The 21,101-nt window shown below is 42.1% G+C and overlaps 1 protein-coding gene across 4 annotated transcripts in view; it reads right to left on the reverse strand.

The window, feature by feature from the left end:
- Window positions 1-21,101, reverse strand: part of EML6 (EMAP like 6) — a 136,582-nt gene that overhangs the window by 42,958 nt on the left and 72,523 nt on the right. For all 4 annotated transcript variants that reach the window (XM_075267529.1, XM_075267528.1, XM_075267531.1 and 1 more), the window contains exons 16-25: window positions 18,948-19,041; window positions 18,678-18,778; window positions 17,638-17,840; window positions 15,710-15,821; window positions 14,256-14,383; window positions 10,176-10,317; window positions 9,361-9,513; window positions 4,439-4,570; window positions 2,354-2,442; window positions 1,984-2,160 (exon numbers count right to left, since the gene is read on the reverse strand). In XM_075267529.1, the coding sequence (XP_075123630.1) occupies window positions 1,984-2,160; window positions 2,354-2,442; window positions 4,439-4,570; window positions 9,361-9,513; window positions 10,176-10,317; window positions 14,256-14,383; window positions 15,710-15,821; window positions 17,638-17,840; window positions 18,678-18,778; window positions 18,948-19,041 (1,331 nt within the window). The remainder of the gene's footprint in view (window positions 1-1,983; window positions 2,161-2,353; window positions 2,443-4,438; window positions 4,571-9,360; window positions 9,514-10,175; window positions 10,318-14,255; window positions 14,384-15,709; window positions 15,822-17,637; window positions 17,841-18,677; window positions 18,779-18,947; window positions 19,042-21,101) is intronic.

Here is a 21,101-nt window from a genome sequence, read left to right on the forward strand (position 1 = left end):
TTACTTAGAGGAATCAGAAACTGTGTCTGGGTCCCTAACATCAAGTATAAGTTGCAAAAAACAACATTATGAATATAAAAATGCTCACTGAAATTCTTATTTAAAGGACTCTGACGGACTATATAAGGACTCTGATGGACTAGCAAAAAGGATCTGCTTGTGTCAAAAAAGAACCATCGTTTTCCTTAACTGTGTCCAGTATGGCAGACACAGCCCATAGACAAGGGTGGCACTGTTTCAGAAAACAAATTAGATGCTTTCACGTGACTGCAGTTCCCCAGTGACACCTACAATAGGGACCCCTAGTCCCCAGTTCTTGCTCCCTGTGCTACCAGGAAAAGAAGGGATGTTAATGTGAACGTGAACACTCCTGTTCCATTTTTCTGTGCATAAGAGACTGAATGAGATTGTAGTGCCAAGAGGAACACTTGGCTATCTCATCGAGTCCCATAGACTTTAGCAGGAGTGCAGGAACACAGCTCCATGTAAACTGCAGTCATATGGTGAGGAAGAATGTAGTGCTGGGATCTAATGGTCAGTAAGGTCACCATCAATTAGACATTCTGGCACAGTTGGAATTCTTTCTCTAGCCCCGTCGTTGCTGAGCAATCAATGCTGTTAGTTTTGGTGCCTGATATATTATTTAATCTCTGTACTGTCAGGTGTCAGGCAGGAGAAGACAAGGGGTGTTAGTCTAAGTTTTGACACTGGCTCTGAATCATGTCCCCTGCCTGACACTGCCCTTCTGACATTACAGAGCTTAGCACATCAGACATCAAAACTAACTGCTAGGGTTTGGTGGGGACTAATGAGAATCGAAAAACTAGCTTTTAATAATCCCAATTAAAAGGCATATAAGCCCAAGACAAATGTAAATAAAGTGCACACTCAATCTAAAATGCCACAAATTATGTTTAATGGATAATAGATAGGGGATATTCAGTGTGTATCATGCTTCTTGGAACACACATCCATTATTATCCGAAATAGGTTCTCAGGAGTCGGCTAGGAGACAAATGTACTTTTACTCCAAATTGCTCCTTAGATAGTAAATGTTGCAGATCTATCATGGAAAGGATCTGATATAAAACAACCGCATCAGAGCTTTAGCTTTATCAGAGGTAAGTAGAACTATTCTATAGGTATTATGCATTACCTGGGTATTTTAGAACCTCCCCGCATAGCCCCCGGTACTATTATGAGGCTGTTATAATTCTCCTATCTATTTCAGAAGAATAGTCTTATTTGTGGATAATAATGGGTGTGTTTTTACATGTGTGTTCCAAGAAGTACGATACACACCGAATATCCCTATTCTTCTATTATACACTACACATTATTGGCTGCATTTTAGACTGAGTGCGAACTTTATTTAATTACGTTTATCTTGAGTTTATACGCCTTTTACGGTAATTGGGATTATTAAAAGTTACTCTTAAGTGTACATATTCTTTTTTGAGATTGTCTATTCAGTTTAGTAAGGTCACATATCTATTTATATATCTACCCTATTTGGGAATTATTTGTGGACTAAAGAGAAAATTCCAACTGCATTAGAATCAGTGGAGCGGAGCCTATTATCAGATACAAGAGGAAAGTTGGTCCGCACTCCTTTATATTTTATAAAACTTCTTCTTTATTTCATAATTTAAAAATAAATGATTACAAGTACAAAAACGTGCCAGTGAACAAACTCCCCAAAAGTGTCTAATAAATAATCATCGCCATGGGATGGGAATGGGAAGCAGCCCATTCATTTCAATGGGGAGCGCTCGTATGCCGGCTCCCCATTGAAATGAATGGGATCTACTTTATATGCGCTGATTCTGACCGTGTTTTAACGTTCAGAATCAGGCAGCGTATTAGTAGTGTGAAGGGGCCCTAACAATGATACCAATTATTTACCAGGAACACCACACAAAGTAACAGTAGCACCAACTTCCCCTATGTACCTATTGACTTTACTTATTTTTGCACATTTACCTTTACTGGATATGAAAAGAGTTTCACAAAGCCAAAATCATCTCCTGTAGCTAAGGATTTTCTGTCTTTGGTAAGAGAGGCAGCATTTACGTCAGTCACATCACTATGAGCCGGCCAGATTCCTTCACATGTGGGGCCAAGGACACAGGTCCAGGAGTGCCATTCAATCCTTTCCATCTGCAACAAAGCACCTTACTTAAGAAAACAGACTAACAAATGTTACCAAACACAAAGGCAAGAGATGACAAAGCAATGCTTCTGATGGGAAAATTACTTGAGGTATATGGAAGAATCTGGTACCAAGGTCCTGGAGAAATAGCACTACTAATATTAATATTAAAATATTCAGTAAAATGGGGTCAGCTAATACCTCCGCAGATTTAATGACGTATCTTTTCCCCCTTGGAGCTTCGAAAAACAATTGTTCTTTGGCACCTGTATTAACTTGCAGCAGTTTACCTGTTTATAAGAGAAAAAAAAATATATATATATACTTTCTGCTTCTAAAACTCTGAAAACAAAAGGATCAACAAGACCAATTCTTCCTCCTTCCTAACATATAGAAGGCTACCACACGGTAAGATACTCTGCTGTTTCTGCTGAACTCAGCAGGTACAAATGACTTACGGTATATACTCGAGTATAAGCCGACCCGAATATAAGCCGAGGCCCCTAATTTTACAACAAAAAACTGGGAAAACTTATTGACTTCTGTATAGGCTGAGGGGGGAAATGCAGCAGCTACTGGAAAATTTCAAAAATTAAAATGGTCGGAGTTTTTGGGTGCAGAAGTTGCTGGGGAAGGGGAGGGGGTGTTTTGGTTGTCTGTCTGCCCCTTCCCTGAGCTTGAGGACTGGGATTTTTTTCCCCCACTTGGAATTCAGTCTGGCTGAATATAGGGTATCTACGATGCTATTAACCTCTTCCCAACGGAGTAGGAGCAGTGCAGATACCCTATATTCAGTAGACCAGGCACTTTCAGACACAGGGATACCTAATGTGTTTGTGTTTCACAGTCATTTTCTTTTGCATGTATTCTAGGGAAAGGAGGGATTTAGAACTTTTATTTTTTTATTTTTTTGAAAGCTTCTTTTTTCCCCACTAGTTTATGGGAGAATCTATACATTGATATTGCAGCTGGTCAGACTCCCCCCCCCCCAAAAAAAAGGGGGGCTTTTTCAGCACAAAAACTGTACTAAAAAATTCAGCTTATACTCGAGTATATACGGTATCTATTAAGTACTTGTATTGGTCCCTTTTATTTTGGACAGAGGTGGGAGTGCATTGCAGCTTTGTGTGGCATATTACAGTAATTTGCATTCTTTTTTTCAGCATTTTTGTCAAAATCAGTGGTGGAAGACACTTACAGAGCCTCCATTAAGTACTTAATAGCAAATAACAGGGTAAGACTACTACTGAAAAAGACTTGGGAATTTTGGTGGACAGTATGCAGTTGGCATCAGCCTCATGGGTGTTTTTTGCATTCCTCTGTGGGGTTATAGGTTGGACTTGAAGGACATGTGTCATTATCCAACCTCATCTACTATGTAACAATACAGATCTAAACCCAGCTTGAAGCCAGTACCCAATGTAGTATAATCACTTTATAAATATATTTAGAACAATAATGCTTGACAAAAACTGTATTATTATTGCTGCTATTATTATTATTTATAATAATAAAAACTAAGCTTTTTGTGTTTTATTTACATGTTTCTTACAATAACTAACCTTGAGGGGCTAATCCATTCATTGTTAGGGTATGCCGTCATTTGTTGATCATGTAAAATAAATTTTAATGGCAAACCACCCCTGCAGTGAGCTAGTGTGTATGTACTGCACCTCATTTACTTCTTCTATGCTGTCATACCTGTTCAGCAAGTGATAGCACATCCTAATAAATAGACCCCTTTAACACCATGACAATATGGCATCCTTACAACCGATTGTAAACTGTGCAATTGAGGCCTCCTTCACATCTGCGTCGGTAATGAATTCAGGGGAGTCCGCATGGGGACCCCTCAAATGGACTACCGAATGCATTGGCAAGCGGTGTGCACTTAAAGCACACGGACCCTGTTGTCTGTAATGGGGTCCGTGTGCTTTCCACACAGTCTCCGCACGTGTCATGCAGACAGGAAAGCAGATCGTGAATTACAGTTCTGTCCGCATGTTCCGTGTGGAGACCATGCAGAAAGCACACGGACCCTGTTATAGTCTATGGGGTCCATGTGCTTTCACTGCACACCACTTGCCAATGCGTTCAGTAGTCTGTACAGGGGGTCCCCAAACAGATTACAGACGTAGATGTGAACAAGGCCTAAGTGCTCAGCTTTATAAGAGAAAGAAACTAATAACATAAAAAAAATGTCCATAAAGTTATTGAGATGATGTTTTATCATAGTATCAAATACAGCAGTATCAAATAGTATGAAATACTACAATGACATTTTACCTCTAGAGTCCCAGTCAATATGGGTTATATAGCTGGATGCTCCTTTGCAGATACCAACTCTCTTGCTTGTAAGTACATTATAGATATCAACAAAATTATCATGGGAGGCCACAGCTAAATATTTTCCGGCATCTATGAAAGATAAAAATATGAAATTATGATACAATATCTCTTACCACATAGGCATTCCTGTAATGATAGGAGGAACCAATGATCCAAGTAACTGCACTTCTTATACATAAATCATACTACAACAACTATTGAAAGCCTATACGTAACGCACAGGCAGATTGATAAATGTTCACATGTACAACCTAATAGAAAATTATGCAGAAAATAATGATTTTTAGTTGGTAGTAGAAATACATTAAATGAAAAATCCAATTTAGCTAATTGTGCTATTTCTAAATAACAATATGGCAGATGTGGTGAATGTAAGCATAAAATACAATGTAAAGCATCCCCAGCTGATAACTTGGTAATTTTATTGTTATATGGTACTGTGATTATCCATATAGAATGACCTATTGCTTTCTTACGTTACCCTTCATTTATCTGTGGGATCATACACAATTTTGTTCAGATTTTCAAATACTAACATAACTATTCACCCCTTTCTTAACATCTTCCTCTCCTTTGATACTATTATGTCTTGTATTGCAATAAGAACTAAAATAAATACACATTAAAAATCTCCTCTATATATATCTGGGGATCCGCTATTCTGTAAGGCACTCAGAAGCTCTGCCCCACTACTTTTCCTGGGTTAGAAAATCACAGCACTGTCTGCGCCATCTGTACGATTTCTACAAAACAGCAACGGTTTTTACAACTGCAGCTGCACAAGTTTTAATGTCTATTTCTATTTACGCTAGGTTCACACCTGCGTTCGGATCTCCGTTCTGTGGTTTCTGTCTTCTGCATGCAAGAAGATGGAAAGCACAGACCAGGTCCAGCGGTAAGCGTTTTATGCTCTCCGCCGCAAAACCGTTTTTTTTTAAATCCGGACACAGAATACTGCATGTCCGACTCTGTGTCCGGATTAAAAAAAACTATTTCGCGGCGGAGAGCATAAAACGCTCACCGCCGCTCACGGCCGGACATCTTTCAAACCCATTCAAATGAATGGGTGAGAAAGAGTCCTGCAGGTTTCCGTCTCCTGCCTCTGTTTTGTGCAGGAAACGGAAACCTGCAGAACGGACGCCGGGTGCAGATGTGAACGAGTAGAGATGAGCGAACAGTGTTCTATCGAACACATGTTCGATCGGATATCAGGGTGTTCGCCATGTTCGAATCGAATCGAACACCGCGTGGTAAAGTGCGCCAAAATTCGATTCCCCTCCCACCTTCCCTGGCGCCTTTTTTGCACCAATAACAGCGCAGGGGAGGTGGGACAGGAACTACGACACCGGGGGCATTGAAAAAAATTGGAAAAAGTCATTGGCTGCCGAAATCAGGTGACCTCCATTTTAGACGAATAGTGGATTTCAAATCCGGGTCATATGAGAATGTGAACTTTGTGACTAAGAGACAGGGATAGCTGTACAGGCAGGGATAGCTAGGGATAACCTTTATTTAGGGGGGAATGTTATTAAAAATAACTTTTTGGGGCTCTATCGGGTGTGTAATTGTGATTTTTGTGAGATAAACTTTTTCCCATAGGGATGCATTGGCCAGCGCTGATTGGCCGAATTCCGTACTCTGGCCAATCAGCGCTGGCCAATGCATTCTATTAGCTTGATGAAGCAGAGTGTGCACAAGGGTTCAAGCGCACCCTCGGCTCTGATGTAGCAGAGCCGAGGCTGCACAAGGGTTCAAGCGCACCCTCGGCTCTGATGTAGGAGAGCCGAGGGTGCACTTGAACCCTTGTGCACCCTCAGCTCTGCTACATCAAAGCCGAGGGTGCGCTTGAACCCTTGTGCACACTCTGCTTCATCAAGCTAATAGAATGCATTGGCCAGCGCTGATTGGCCAATGTATTCTATTAGCCTGATGAAGTAGAGCTGAATGTGTGTGCTAAGCACACTCATTCAGCACTGCTTCATCACGCCAATACAATGCATTAGCCAGTGCTGATTGGCCAGAGTACGGAATTCGGCCAATCAGCGCTGGCCAATGCATTCTATTAGCCCAATGAAGTAGAGCTGAATGTGTGTGCTAAGCACACACATTCAGCACTGCTTCATCACGCCAATACAATGCATTAGCCAGTGCTGATTGGCCAGAGTACGGAATTCGGCCAATCAGCGCTGGCCAATGCATTCTATTAGCCCGATGAAGTAGAGCTGAATGTGTGTGCTAAGCACACACATTCAGCACTGCTTCATCACGCCAATACAATGCATTAGCCAGTGCTGATTGGCCAGAGTACGGAATTCGGCCAATCAGCGCTGGCTCTGCTGGAGGAGGCGGAGTCTAAGGTCGGACCTGAATGGAGACTGGTGTGGAGCGATCTTAGACTCCGCCTCCTCCAGAAGAGCCAGCGCTGATTGGCCGAATTCCGTACTCTGGCCAATCAGCACTGGCTAATGCATTGTATTGGCGTGATGAAGCAGTGCTGAATGTGTGTGCTTAGCACACACATTCAGCTCTACTTCATCGGGCTAATAGAATGCATTGGCCAGCGCTGATTGGCCAGAGTACGGAATTCGGCCAATCAGCGCTGGCTCTGCTGGAGGAGGCGGAGTCTAAGATCGCTCCACACCAGTCTCCATTCAGGTCCGACCTTAGACTCCGCCTCCTCCAGCAGAGCCAGCGCTGATTGGCCGAATTCCGTACTCTGGCCAATCAGCACTGGCTAATGCATTGTATTGGCGTGATGAAGCAGTGCTGAATGTGTGTGCTTAGCACACACATTCAGCTCTACTTCATCGGGCTAATAGAATGCATTGGCCAGTGCTGATTGGCCAGAGTACGGAATTCGGCCAATCAGCGCTGGCCAATGCATTCTATTAGCCCGATGAAGCAGTGCTGAATGTGTGTGCTTAGCACACACATTCAGCTCTACTTCATCGGGCTAATAGAATGCATTGGCCAGCGCTGATTGGCCAGAGTACGGAATTCGGCCAATCAGCGCTGGCTCTGCTGGAGGAGGCGGAGTCTAAGATCGCTCCACACCAGTCTCCATTCAGGTCCGACCTTAGACTCCGCCTCCTCCAGCAGAGCCAGCGCTGATTGGCCGAATTCCGTACTCTGGCCAATCAGCACTGGCTAATGCATTGTATTGGCGTGATGAAGCAGTGCTGAATGTGTGTGCTTAGCACACACATTCAGCTCTACTTCATCGGGCTAATAGAATGCATTGGCCAGCGCTGATTGGCCGAATTCCGTACTCTGGCCAATCAGCACTGGCTAATGCATTGTATTGGCGTGATGAAGCAGTGCTGAATGAGTGTGCTTAGCACACACATTCAGCTCTACTTCATCGGGCTAATAGAATGCATTGGCCAATCAGCGCTGGCCAATGCATTCTATTAGCGTGAACTGAGTTTGCACAGGGGTTCTAGTGCACCCTCGGCTCTGCTACATCAGATTGCTACATCTGATGTAGCAGTGCCGAGTGTGCATCAGATGTGTAGTTGAGCAAAACTGACTCAGCACTACTAAGTCTCTGCATTCGCATAGGAATGCATTGGCCAGCCTTCGGCCAATCAGCGCTGGCTCTGCCGGAGGAGGCGGAGTCTAAGGTCGGACCTGAATGGAGACTGGTGTGGAGCGATCTTAGACTCCGCCTCCTCCAGCAGAGCCAGCGCTGATTGGCCGAATTCCGTACTCTGGCCAATCAGCACTGGCTAATGCATTGTATTGGCGTGATGAAGCAGTGCTGAATGTGTGTGCTTAGCACACACATTCAGCTCTACTTCATCGGGCTAATAGAATGCATTGGCCAGTGCTGATTGGCCAGAGTACGGAATTCGGCCAATCAGCGCTGGCTCTGCTGGAGGAGGCGGAGTCTAAGGTCGGACCTGAATGGAGACTGGTGTGGAGCGATCTTAGACTCCGCCTCCTCCAGCAGAGCCAGCGCTGATTGGTCGAGTTCCGTACTCTGGCCAATCAGCACTGGCCAATGCATTTCTATGGGGAAAAGTTAGCTTGCGAAAATCGCAAACTGACAGGGATTTCCATGAAATAAAGTGACTTTTATGCCCCCAGACATGCTGTCCCAGTGTCATTCCAGGGTGTTGGTATCATTTCCTGGGGTGTCATAGTGGACTTGGTGACCCTCCAGACACGAATTTGGGTTTCCCCCTTAACGAGTTTATGTTCCCCATAGACTATAATGGGGTTCGAAACCCATTCGAACACTCGAACAGTGAGCGGCTGTTCGAATCGAATTTCGAACCTCGAACATTTTAGTGTTCGCTCATCTCTATGAACGAGCCCTTATCATTATTTTCCAGGTATAGCGCCTTTAACACAAATACAGTTTAGTAAAGAAAGGGCCTCCTTTAAGTGCTCAAAAAATAAGCTACATTATAATTACGGTATTTTACTTTGACAACTTTCTCAAAATTCTTATGTATTATGCTTACTTCTACAGAACCATCATATTCAGTGAGTTACAGATATCGTCGGTCACTGTCCCATATAGGACTTACAGTTTACATTCCCTATCAGTATGTCTTTGGAGTGTGGAAGGAAACCAGAGTGAACCCACACAAACACAGAGAGAACATACAAACCCCTTGCAGATGTTGTCCTTGGCAAGATTCAAACCCAGGACTCCAGGGCTGCAATGCTAACCACTGAGGCACCATGCTACCCACAGGGATAAAGAGAATCTTTTTCAAAGAAAATACTGGATAGGCAACAGAGCATCAGCACGTGGAGTAAGAATATACTAAAAGGTATATGGTAAAAAAGAAAAATAACATTCAATAAATAAAGACAACAAAACCTGAAAGCACTGGAATGATTCCTACCTGGTGAAAATTTAATATCAGATATCATCTCCTTCCTGTGGTGAAAAGACACCATGTCTTCAAGAGTGTCGCCATTTACCACTATGAAGCTGCCATCATTGAGGCCTACAGCTAAGGCTTTCCCATCTGGAGAGAAGGCACAGCATCGTCCGCCTTAAACACAAAAAGATAACTTGTCTGATTTCTGAAGAACAGATTTAAAGTACTAAACAATACGCTTATATTGTATAAAAATTAGAAATGACATTATTTTTCTTAAAAAATCTCCTATTCATTGAAACTAAAACTGCCCTTACATATCAGACCAAAGTCAGCTGAAGCAAAGTTTGCAGCACCTTTGCCACGTTTCCAAAAGCGCTGTGTCATGTGCAGTGTCATTTTATGATCATATACACCAGAAATTAGGCTGAAATGACGCAGGAAATACAATATACTTGTATACACCAACTATGAGCTGGCATACATTTTTCTGTCGGTGAGCGGCCCAGTGGAGGATATGCCTCATTTATGAGGAGACGTCTGTGTTGTCATACAATGGGTGCACCCTCCACCAACACCGGTATTCACAAATCTGTTCCATAGTTTTTAGGCCACATTTATTAGGGAGAAAATAAATGAAAACCATCTGGTTCCCTTAAACTGGCCTAAGATACACCAGTTTTAGAAAATGTGGACCAATGCCTCCTACATTACCAAACATTATGATTTTTTTCTCACCCCTGATACTTAGTGCCGGCCGCTTCCATTCATTCCTATGGGTGCGTGCTATTCGAAACGGCTGTTTCGAATAGTACTCGCTCATCTCTAATACTTACCCTTTTTCAGCTTCCGCACAGCCAGCATGCGGTGTTGGGAGGAGAGTTCCCATATCCGGAGTGTTTTGTCATCACTCACTGTGGCACTTATAGGTAGCTGTGGATGGGTTGCCAGACCCCAGACTTCTCCTTCCATATGGCCCTGTCAGAGATATCAATTAAAACAAAGAAAAAGCATATAATTATTTATGTATATTGCTTGCTTACTTACATAGCGCCATCATATTCCGCAGCATTTACAGAGATATTGTCAATGCTGTCACATGTAGGGTTCACAATCTAAGTTCCCTATCAGTATGTCTTTGGGGGTGTGGGAGGAAACCCATGTAAACAGCGGGAGAACATACAAACTCCTTGCAGATGTTATTCTTGGATGGATTCAAACTTAGGACTCCAGCCCTACAAGGCCAGTGCTACCCCTCCTGCCTTATCCAATGTTTTATCCACAGTTGTCCGGCTCCTCCTGCCTCAGGCTTCATTCACATACGATATGCGTTGGGGTCTCCGTAACAGACACCATTGCAGATTCGACAAAGAAAATCGACAAAGAGAAAAGTCTTGCACGGAGAACTTTTTTCTCCGCTGGTTTCATTATAAAACTTGCGGAAACCTGACGGACACCTGACAGACTCTATTACAGTCTATTGGCCTACGGGATCCGCTGATTTAGCAGGTGGGCTCTCTGTCAGCCAGGTTCCACGGGGACTATGAACAACATGGCACCAGTGTGAATCTAGCCTCAGGATCTTATTGAGGGCATGTGCACACAGCGGAATTTGCATTCCATGTGTGAACACTTCCAGGCGGCTAGCTGCGACGTGATGTTGGTGCAGTGCACCTGCATCCAGTCGTGGAATTCTGCTCCAATTTAGGCGTGAAGAATGGGCTTAATCGGGGAGAGCCTCGTGCCACGGACGTCGCAGCTGAGTCAGCCACGGAATCCGCGGCAAGATAGGATATGTTGCTTCATTTTTCCGATAGCTAGCGGAAAAAAGAAGTGAGTGGCTGCCACTGAAGTCAATGAGAGACGTTTTTGGAGGCGGATTTTGAGGCGGATTCTGCCTCAAAATCCGCTCCAAAAAACTCTGTGTGAACATACCTTTATCAGCAATTATTGTTTCTGGAGATATGACAATTGCACAATACCAACTGAAAACTGATGGGTGTCCACTCAACTTGACTCTCACTAATACAAGCTAGTCCTGTCAATTCTGCGTGTCATAGTAGAATGTAAAAAATGCCTTGTCTGAACAGAAGAGGACAGACTTGCGCTAAGTTAACACTAGCATTCGGGTTTCCGTTTTTGGGTTCGCTTTTGGACGCGAAAAACGGAAACCCTACCCACTTAAAAAGCGGTTACCAGTGGACTCTATACTATAATGGGGTCAACAAGGTTTCCGCTAACTTTCTGCCGATTTTATGCTGAAATTGGCAGAAAGTAAATCCTGCTTAGGGGGCCACACGGTGGCTCAGTGGTTAGCACTGCAGCCTTGCAGCCCTGGAGTCCTGGTGTTGAAATCCCGCCAAGGGCAAAAAAAAACAAAACCCCATCTGCAAGGAGTTTGTATGTTCTCCCCGTGTTTGCATGGATTTCCATCCCATATTCCAAAAGACATACTGATAGGGAAAAATGTACATTGTGAGCTCTATGTGGGGCTCACAATCTACATTTATAAAAAAAAAAAAAAAAAAAAAAAAAAGTAAATCCTGCTTGAAGGATTTTTCTTTCCGACTACTTTAAGCTGAATCAGGGCGCAGAGTCCCTGAAGTCTATGTGAACCAACCCTTACAAGCGAATTTGATCACTTGTATCCCTCCTTTTATCATATACTTTATATTATTTTTGGATCACAACCCCATTGACACTCTTTTGGCCTCTGATAATATAATGGGATACAATGGGTATGTTCAACTTAAGCACTGAGAGTTCCAATAAATGAGAAATGGAGATGCAGTATGGAAGGAGCCCAAACCGCATGGTTTGTATATAAGGAGGATGCACAGGAAGGCTTCATAACTAAGATGAGCTGCTATATACCCGGTAATGTATTCTGTAATTATAAGCCTTTCCAGAACATCCTAATTACATCTAATAGCATCTTCATTTTATGCACCAGTCAATGCATGTTCCCATTGATCCAATCAATCTACAATATAATGCTATTTGCCTCCCCCTAATCGTATTATTGTAGCTGCTTCATCTACATTTGGTTTGTTTTTGCTCACAAAGCAGATATACAATTATATTACGAAGATCTAACAACAGCATCTTCAGAATCCAGACTTAAAGACGTACAGTACTGTCTGCTATAAAACATGCCACATACTGGATTCAAGAGCCGGGTGTAGCTATGCTCATGAATAAGAGGACTGGTTACATGTGTTATGTGTATTCTGTTGTCCTGATAGTCTCCGAGACACTGATTTATCATGGATTGGCCTCATTCTGGCAGGTTCATGCAGTACAATATAACACGTTGTCATGCTAGGTCTCTTCAGTGTCAAATCCTAGGGGAGCTCTGTCTCATGAGTGTGCCTGCGCTCACATCAAACTTCTAGCTGTCTTTACGTATTAGGAAGTCAAAGTGATCCCTGCAGATATAAGTATACTTGCTAATATAAAGTCTGGGATATAGAAATAAATATATAAATATGACTGAGCATTGCACTTATAAATAAGCATGTCGGTAAAGGCCCGAGGACATGCACACCGCATGAAGCAGTACAGGCTCTATTGGCTGCTGCATGTATGGAGATGTTGTCCCCTACAAGCAGTGCTTCTATAGGAAAAAATCTCAATATGTAATGTGTCGTATAAGAGCAGAATTTTAAAAATTTACTATAGCCTCTTCAATTTAACCCTGTAAAAGATATATTAAGGATTTGTCTCTAAAGACCTAATAGAACAGTGAATGTAGCTCTGGGCTATAATAGACACTCATGATCAATACAAAAGGAGTAAAGCAGTGTCCTCCTGAATCTTGCTAAAGGGGTTTTTATGGGGCTTTAATACAGATTACCTACTCTTGGGATTATGATGGATTCCAGGTGTCCAACTCCTGGAATGGAAGCAAAGCGCAACGTATTCTGTAGTGGCCAAGGATAGTACTGCAGCTTTCTCCCATTCACTGAGACATCTAAAGTACCTTTCATCTCCATGAGACACAACTGAACCGCCACTGATGGTCACTGCATGGAGTGCAAGAGCACCCTTGAGGGTGTTCACAGTTGGACCCCAATACTTCAATCCTGGTGACAACAGCACTAACTCTTTTGTGTAACCATATCAGCAATGTTTCAGGTTATAGTATTAAGCTGTACCAGTGCACTCTAGTGAGAGTCTGGAGTGGGTACTGAGTTGGAACCCCACCAATCTGATACTTATGTCCTAATGATTGGTCATCAATATCAAAGTTTCCTGTTTATGTAGATTAAATCTATATACACAGTCCAGTCATATTAATGTGCCCACCGCCTACTTTTGATATCAACGTTAAATAACCAATCGCAGAAGGCACGTGTCATCAGCCATCTGTGTGCACTCATCATTGTGGAAGGCACGATGGATCAACACAAGTATGCATCTATCCTTGCGGACCATGTTCACCCCTACATGCGAATTGTTTTTCCTCAGGATGATGGCATTTACCAGTAGGACAATGTGACGTGTCATAAAGCTCGCAGTGTATGTGTGTGGTTCGAGCAGTACCAGGATGAGTTTACCGTACTCCCTAGGCCAGCAAATTCCCCAGACTTGAGCCCAATCAAGAATCTGTGGGACCTCAATCGGGTTTGTTCGCGTCATGGATGCTCAACCGCGTAACTAGCGCAGCTGACCACAACACTGGAGTCGGCATGGCTCAACATCCCAGTGAACATCATCACAACATCCCCTCTCTTTTTGCACATCTCGCAGCGGTCCACTCTGCCAAAGGTGGTTATTCTGGATTTTGACAGGTGGTCCCATTAATGTGACTGGACTGTGTATAAAACTCTAAATCCTGGGCACACCCTTTTATTAAACACACAACCCTATGAAACTCTATGAACAATAACCTGTCATTAGGAAAAATATTTTACCTGAACAAGCAATGTTATTGGACCACTTTTATCAATTTCTAGAACTTCTCCATTCTTGGTTCCAACCAATATGTGTCCATGTCCCAAAGTGATGGCACGAATTGAAGGATTATCTTCTAAAAGTAATCCTAAAACACATATTAAAGAGATGATAAATCAGTGGGTTCAGATGGCATACATTTAATGTGTATGGGCTGCTTAAGAAGGACCTTTGGCCACCTCCGGTTCATTGCGTCCTTTACTAGGTACTGCTTTACTGATTCCACAGCGAAGTTGTTATTTTTTTCTGTAGCCCCAGAATTATCAAGAAAGCATCTCTGACAGTTTCGGTACAATTATGATCTCTACTGTCAGAATAATAGTGCTGGAACTAACAGCAATAACTGGTCAAGAAGAATGGAGGCTAGAGAAAACGTTCCAGTTGCTCTGAAACGGTTCCTAATGAAGGATGGAAAGAGTTGGAGGTGGCAATAGGTCCTCTTTAGAGATGAGCGAGTACTGTTCGGATCAGCCGATCCGAACAGCACGCTCCATAGAAATGAATGGATGCACCTGGTACTTCCGCTTTGACGTCGGCCAGCCACTTAACCCCCCGCGTGCCGGCTACGTCCATTCATTTCTATGCGAGCGTGCTGTTCGGATCGGTTGATCCGAACAGTACTCGCTCATCTCTAGTCCTCTTTTTTCTTTAAATCCAATCATGTTTAATAAAACCACCAACCAAACACATTTCTCAGTTTTTGAACAAAAAGAAGATACAATGCAAGTAACCAAGAAAGTTAACCAAAAGCTGTCAGGGTAAATCATGACAATAAAACATGGACACAACATTAGAGTAGGACATAACATTCATAGTACCCACTACCCACCCACCTGCAGCAAAAGCAGCTAAAATAATCCAGTGGTGTAGAATTAAGGACACATATATGTTAGAAGTACACATAGATGATACCACACCTGAATTGTAATCTGTTAAGTACCTAAATTCTCACTGTTCTCCATAGACAGAATAGGAAACAAGACTCTAGGTGTGAGGCAGTGATACAAGTCCTGGGACAAACACCCTGACCAGCGATAGGGTTGCTGGTCCTTTCGTTTCATGTAGATACCATGTTCTAGCTGAATGATTCCGTTTGGCTTTCAAGTCATGGATGTGGATGTAGCGTCTAACCCATGAAATACCAATAGTTTTCTAGCATGAAACAATATTCGTAAGATCCCTAGGGCCAAAGAGGATTCCAAGTCCACTCTTTCCCACAACAGACCCAGGAGACAAACCTGGGGTTCCATCTGTGAAAGGTCTCTTTATGAGTGAATTAATATTTAATTCAATATGAATATTAACTTTGTATATTGCTGCTCCAGTACAGATTGTAAGTAAATGAAACACCTCATCAAGAGATAAGGAAATGCCTGTGTTATGAATCTAGATCTGTGATGTCCAGATACTTTACCTTTCGAACTAGAAGAAATTGCTGATCTTTTAATGGCATATGTCTTGAGGCACCTTTCGAACATATCATCCCAGAGCTCCACCACTCCATCCTTTCCCCCAGTTACAAAGCCCTGTCACATAAATTACCAAAGATTAGACATGTATTATAGATACTAAACTTAAAATTTATAAGTCACGTTTGTTGAACCAGGTAACTTGTACATAAACAAGAGACTGTTGTCTATTTTAGACCAATATGAAGTTAAAAAATCATATATTAAATTTATATTTGTTTAATCAGTACTTATTGAAAATTTTTAGTATAACAGGAAAAGAAGAAGATCATAACATACCACATAGAGCCATGTGGGCAGACAGGGACAGTAAGAAAATTGATAAACTAAGAGTTGCACAAAAAGGGGAAGAACAAGGGACTGAGGTTTGTCAGTGGCAGGAGATAGGTATCCCAGAGGGGGATGAAAGGGACATCGCCAGTAAATGTATACTTATATTTTATATTTAGTATCTTTTATACTTAAAGAGGTTTTCCAGGCAAAAAATGTTTTTTTTTAGCAGTGTTTGGAGTGATTTCTGGGTGTCTCTGGTTGCTGCTTGGCATCCTATGTGTTTGTTTACATTGTGTAACTTCCTGCCTTGCAGCTTCCTGTGGCTTCTACACTAGTTCCTTCTCACACAGCCCCCCTCACTTCGTTACACTCCCCCTCCCTCACTAACTAAACTATCCCGCCCATTATTTGCCCCTCCCCCCTCTGTCTCACTAGCCTAGTTATCCCTCCCATTACTAGCCCCTCCCACTTCACTGTCTCACTAAGCCTAGCCCTTCCCATCTCAATGACTATCGATTCCGCCCATTACTAGCCCCTCCCATACTCCCCCCGTGTCCCTGGCTAACCTAATCTGCCCACTGCTGGAAGACAGGGAGGAGCCATCCCCGTACACAGGAAGGCTTGAAAAGTATTGATGGGGATAGGGGAGGGGGAAGAGTGATGTGACGTCCCATTTCGGAAGCAGTGAAACAGAACATCACCGGATTATCAGAAAGTGTCCCTGGAGCGGTCATGTGGCATATGGGTAATTATGGATTTTTTTAATTGAAGTAAATTAGAAGTTAGGTGGAAGGACACTCTCTTTCCTCCTTGTCTCCTGTCTCTAGTCTTGTGTCTTCCGTCTCTTTCCGTTGTCTGTCAATTATTTTTTGACCTTTTGCCCTACCGTAGCAGTGGTTTAATTGCATTATTGCTTGTCTTGACTGCCTTTTGTTGTTCTAGTGGCTGATTCTTGTATATGGTTCTTTGTTCTCTACTTTGAAAATTTTTTATAAAAATCACAGTTGACTAAAATAAAAGAAGTTAGGTGGGAGGAGGGAGTTTAGTTTAGGGGTTAATTATCAGTTTATCCTGGACAATCCCTTTAATATCCAAAGATTCATTATGTTCACTATGGCTTTTCGTACTAGACCACAGTAGAGTTATACTGTAGTAATGTATCCAGACGATTATCATAAGGCTAAGGCCACATCATGCAAATGTTGCAGAAAAATGTACAGAACCATATGTCGCAGTTGTCAAATTGATTGTCAATGGCTGATGGTTTTGTGGGTATAGAGGCTATAATATTGTACATCTATTATAGAAGGATTTATTCAGTAATGGTGGCACTATTGTGCAGATAAAAGCACTTCTACCCAAGTTTTTTTTTTATTACACATTTTGTAAAAAATCCTGGACAACACCTTTAATATAGACACACAGGGATTTATTACCACCATACTGGGCCTGTGCAATAAGTGAAATACCAATACAAAACCAATAATCGCATAACACAAAGTGATGTGTATTTGTTTTCTGGTAAGAACCTCACTTTCCATTCTCTCTGCTTGCACACAACCACAACCAGATGACACCATACGTATAAAGATGTTATCACCTTATCCAATGCGTACATGGCAAATACAGGTCCATCATGGGCTTTAATGGTTTTAAGTAGAAGGATGTCTTTCCAAACATAGATATCTCCTGTTGCTGCTCCCGAATACACTAAATCTTCTGACCGTCCATATGAAACACACATCATTGTCTCCAGTTTTCCAACATTTCCAAAGGTTCCTCGTTTTGAGGTGAATCCACCCCCTGCCAAAATATATTTAATAGTCTTAAATAATTATATCTGATATGATGGCAGATGATATGTATTAACATAACTGTACAATAAAAATGACCATCACATGTATAGGCCATCCCACCCTTCTGATAGAATGGAGCTCTGCAGATATACTGTGCATGGCTGCCACAGTTCAAGGGGTCTCCTGAAAACTTGGAGGTCACTCTTAGCTGGACAAGAAAGCTGCCAATGTTAATAGGTTAAATTTAGAAAATAGACTACATTCTTCTATATATAAACTCACAAAGAGACAATCTTAAGCACAGACTCCATGGCAGAAATCCAAGGATGAGAAGGTTGACGTGCCAAAGACCTACATGAGGATCAGTTCCACTGAATGGGGCTACTCTAGGAATAGATAATCTATTGGATTCATCCATACAAATTCCAATGGAATAAGCAGCCACACTACTTACTATTAAAGATTTTTTTTCCAAATGGAAATTTTCTGCAGTATGTCAAAAAGACTGCATAAACCCAATCACATACATGGGACATAAAATGCTTGAATGCATAAAAATGCATTAAATTCTGAATGTGTGAATGGACACTAAGAAGGTGCAGTAACAATTTCTATGGCTCTATGAACCAGCAGATTCCACCAGAAAAACTGTTAGACCATGTAAGTGAACTACAAGAAAAGGCTTAAAGGGGTCGTCCTGTTATGGCCGCTTATCCGCTATCCACAGGGCAGGGAATAAGAGTCCGATCACTGGGGACCTGATTTTGGGGTTCCCCAGTGATCAGGAGGAGGGGAGATACTTTCCCTAAGGCCTACTAGTATGCATAAAGTTAAAGACCATTACCTGTTTGTTGCCAGAACTTGATGTGCTTTATGCCGACGGTAACCAGCTTATCTGTATGATGTGGGTTACATTTCACAACAAATATTTTATCTTTGTGTCCCCTGCAGTGAATAAAACAGCGCAACACAATGAAACGGTGAGCTGCTCAAACCTTATGTCTTACACATATAAAGCCAAAGCGACAAGAGACATTGTACATACATTCTACCACAAATAAGTGAAATACAGCACAATACATTACAGCAGGGCACAACAGGACAACCAACTTACCGCGTTGTTGCAACTTTTTCTCCTTTTTTCCAGTCCCAGAAGACGATTGTGTGGTTATCATCCAGGCCAACAGATACCAGGCATTTTCCATCAGCTGCAAGGCAGAAACCCATTACTGGGGTACTAACAATACATCATACATGACACATATGGCTTAGGACAGTGATAACCCTCGGAAATAACCAGTGGGGATAGCTGGAAATCACAAGTGAGCAGCCTGACCTGGTGAGTCAATATGAAGGCAGTGCAAAAAGATAACCTGCGTTTTTCAGCATAGGGAACAGTTCACAACAAATGATGGTAACCACTTTTTTAGCAGACGAGCTCTCCGTCTGTCAAGTCTCCTTGCGGACCCAAACAAGGAGGAGACAAATGTTAGTGTGAACCTGCAGTCATAAAGTAGATGAAACCACAATTTTGCTTCTCTTGGATTTCTTATGAACACAGTGAACGGGGGAAATTACTATGGTGGCCAACATAGCCATATTGTGTGTAATACTTTTTTTTAACTCGTTTTATTGAGAAAGTATATTAAGTATAACAAATTACACTACAAGAAAAAACAAGACATAAGAGACGGCAAAGGGTACACAATCCAAAGCAAACTTGGACCAAAAAATCTTGTCAAACAGAACAAGAACCAAAAACTATGCTGCAAAGTCCATATTAGTAATTGAAGGCTTGCAAAAATCATCCAGTAGAAAGTTCAAATCCAGAAAGTCGAGAGAGGTATCAATCTCCATTGTTTGTAATACTTATGGTTTACTCAGGATGCAGGCTGTAATGCCAGTCACCTAGATATTCACCAGTAAGGCTAAGACCCCACTGGTGTGAACACATTGCGGTTCTTTCCGCAGCGCTTTTACGAGAAAGTTCACAGAGTTTTCCTCTGCAGACTTTTTCTTAACATTATATCTACGGGAAAGCTGCCAGCGTTTCCATATATACAGTCCTATGAAAAAGTTTGGGCACCCCTATTAATCTTAATCATTTTTAGTTCTAAATATTTTGGTGTTTGCAGCAGCCATTTCAGTTTGCTATATCTAATAACTGATGGACACAGTAATATTTCAGGATTGAAATGAGGTTTATTGTACTAACAGAAAATGCGCAATATGCATTAAACCAAAATTTGACCGGTGCAAAAATATGGGCACCTCAACAGAAAAGTGACATTAATATTTAGTAGATCCTCCTTTTGCAAAGATAACAGCCTCTAGTCGCTTCCTGTAGCTTTTAATCAGTTCCTGGATCCTGGATGAAGGTATTTTGGACCATTTCTTTCTACAAAACAATTAAAGTTCAGTTAAGTTTGATGGTCGCCGAACATGGACAGCCCGCTCTCAAATGATCTGAAAACAAAGATTGTTCAACATAGTTGTTCAGGGGAAGGATACAAAACGTTGTCTCCGAGATTTAACCTGTCAGTTTCCACTGTGAGGAACATAGTAAGGAAATGGAAGACCACAGGGACAGTTCTTGTTAAGCCCAGAAGTGGCAGGCCAAGAAAAATATCAGAAAGGCAGAGAAGAAGAATGGAGAGAACAGTCAAGGACAATCCACAGACCACCTTCAAAGAGCTGCAGCATCATCTTGCTGCAGATGGTGTCACTGTGCATCGGTCAACTATACAGCGCACTTTGCACAAATAGAAGCTGTATGGGAGAGTGATGAGAAAGAAGCCGTTTCTGCACGTACGCCACAAATAGAGTTGCCTGAGGTATGAAAAAGCACATTTGGACAAGGCAGCTTCATTTTGGAAACAAAAATTGAGTTGTTTGGTTATAAAAAAAGGCGTTATGCATGGCGTCCAAAAAGAAACAGCATTCCAAGAAAAACACATGCTACCCACTGTAAAATTTGGTGGAGGTTTCATCATGCTTTGGGGCTGTGTGGCCAATGCCGGCATCGGGAATCTTGTTAAAGTTGAGAGTCGCATGGATTCCACTCAGTATCAGCAGATTCTTGAGAATAATGTTCAAGAATCAGTGACGAAGTTGAAGTTACGCCGGGGATGGATATTTCAGCAAGACAATGATCCAAAACACCGCTCCAAATCCTCAGGCATTCATGCAGAGGAACAATTACAATGTTCTGGAATGGCCATCCCAGTCCCCAGACCTGAATATCATTGAACATCTGTGGGATGATTTG

The sequence above is a fragment of the Leptodactylus fuscus genome, chromosome 3, assembly GCF_031893055.1.
Source record: "Leptodactylus fuscus isolate aLepFus1 chromosome 3, aLepFus1.hap2, whole genome shotgun sequence".
In the NCBI taxonomy this organism is placed as follows: Eukaryota; Metazoa; Chordata; class Amphibia; order Anura; family Leptodactylidae; genus Leptodactylus; species Leptodactylus fuscus.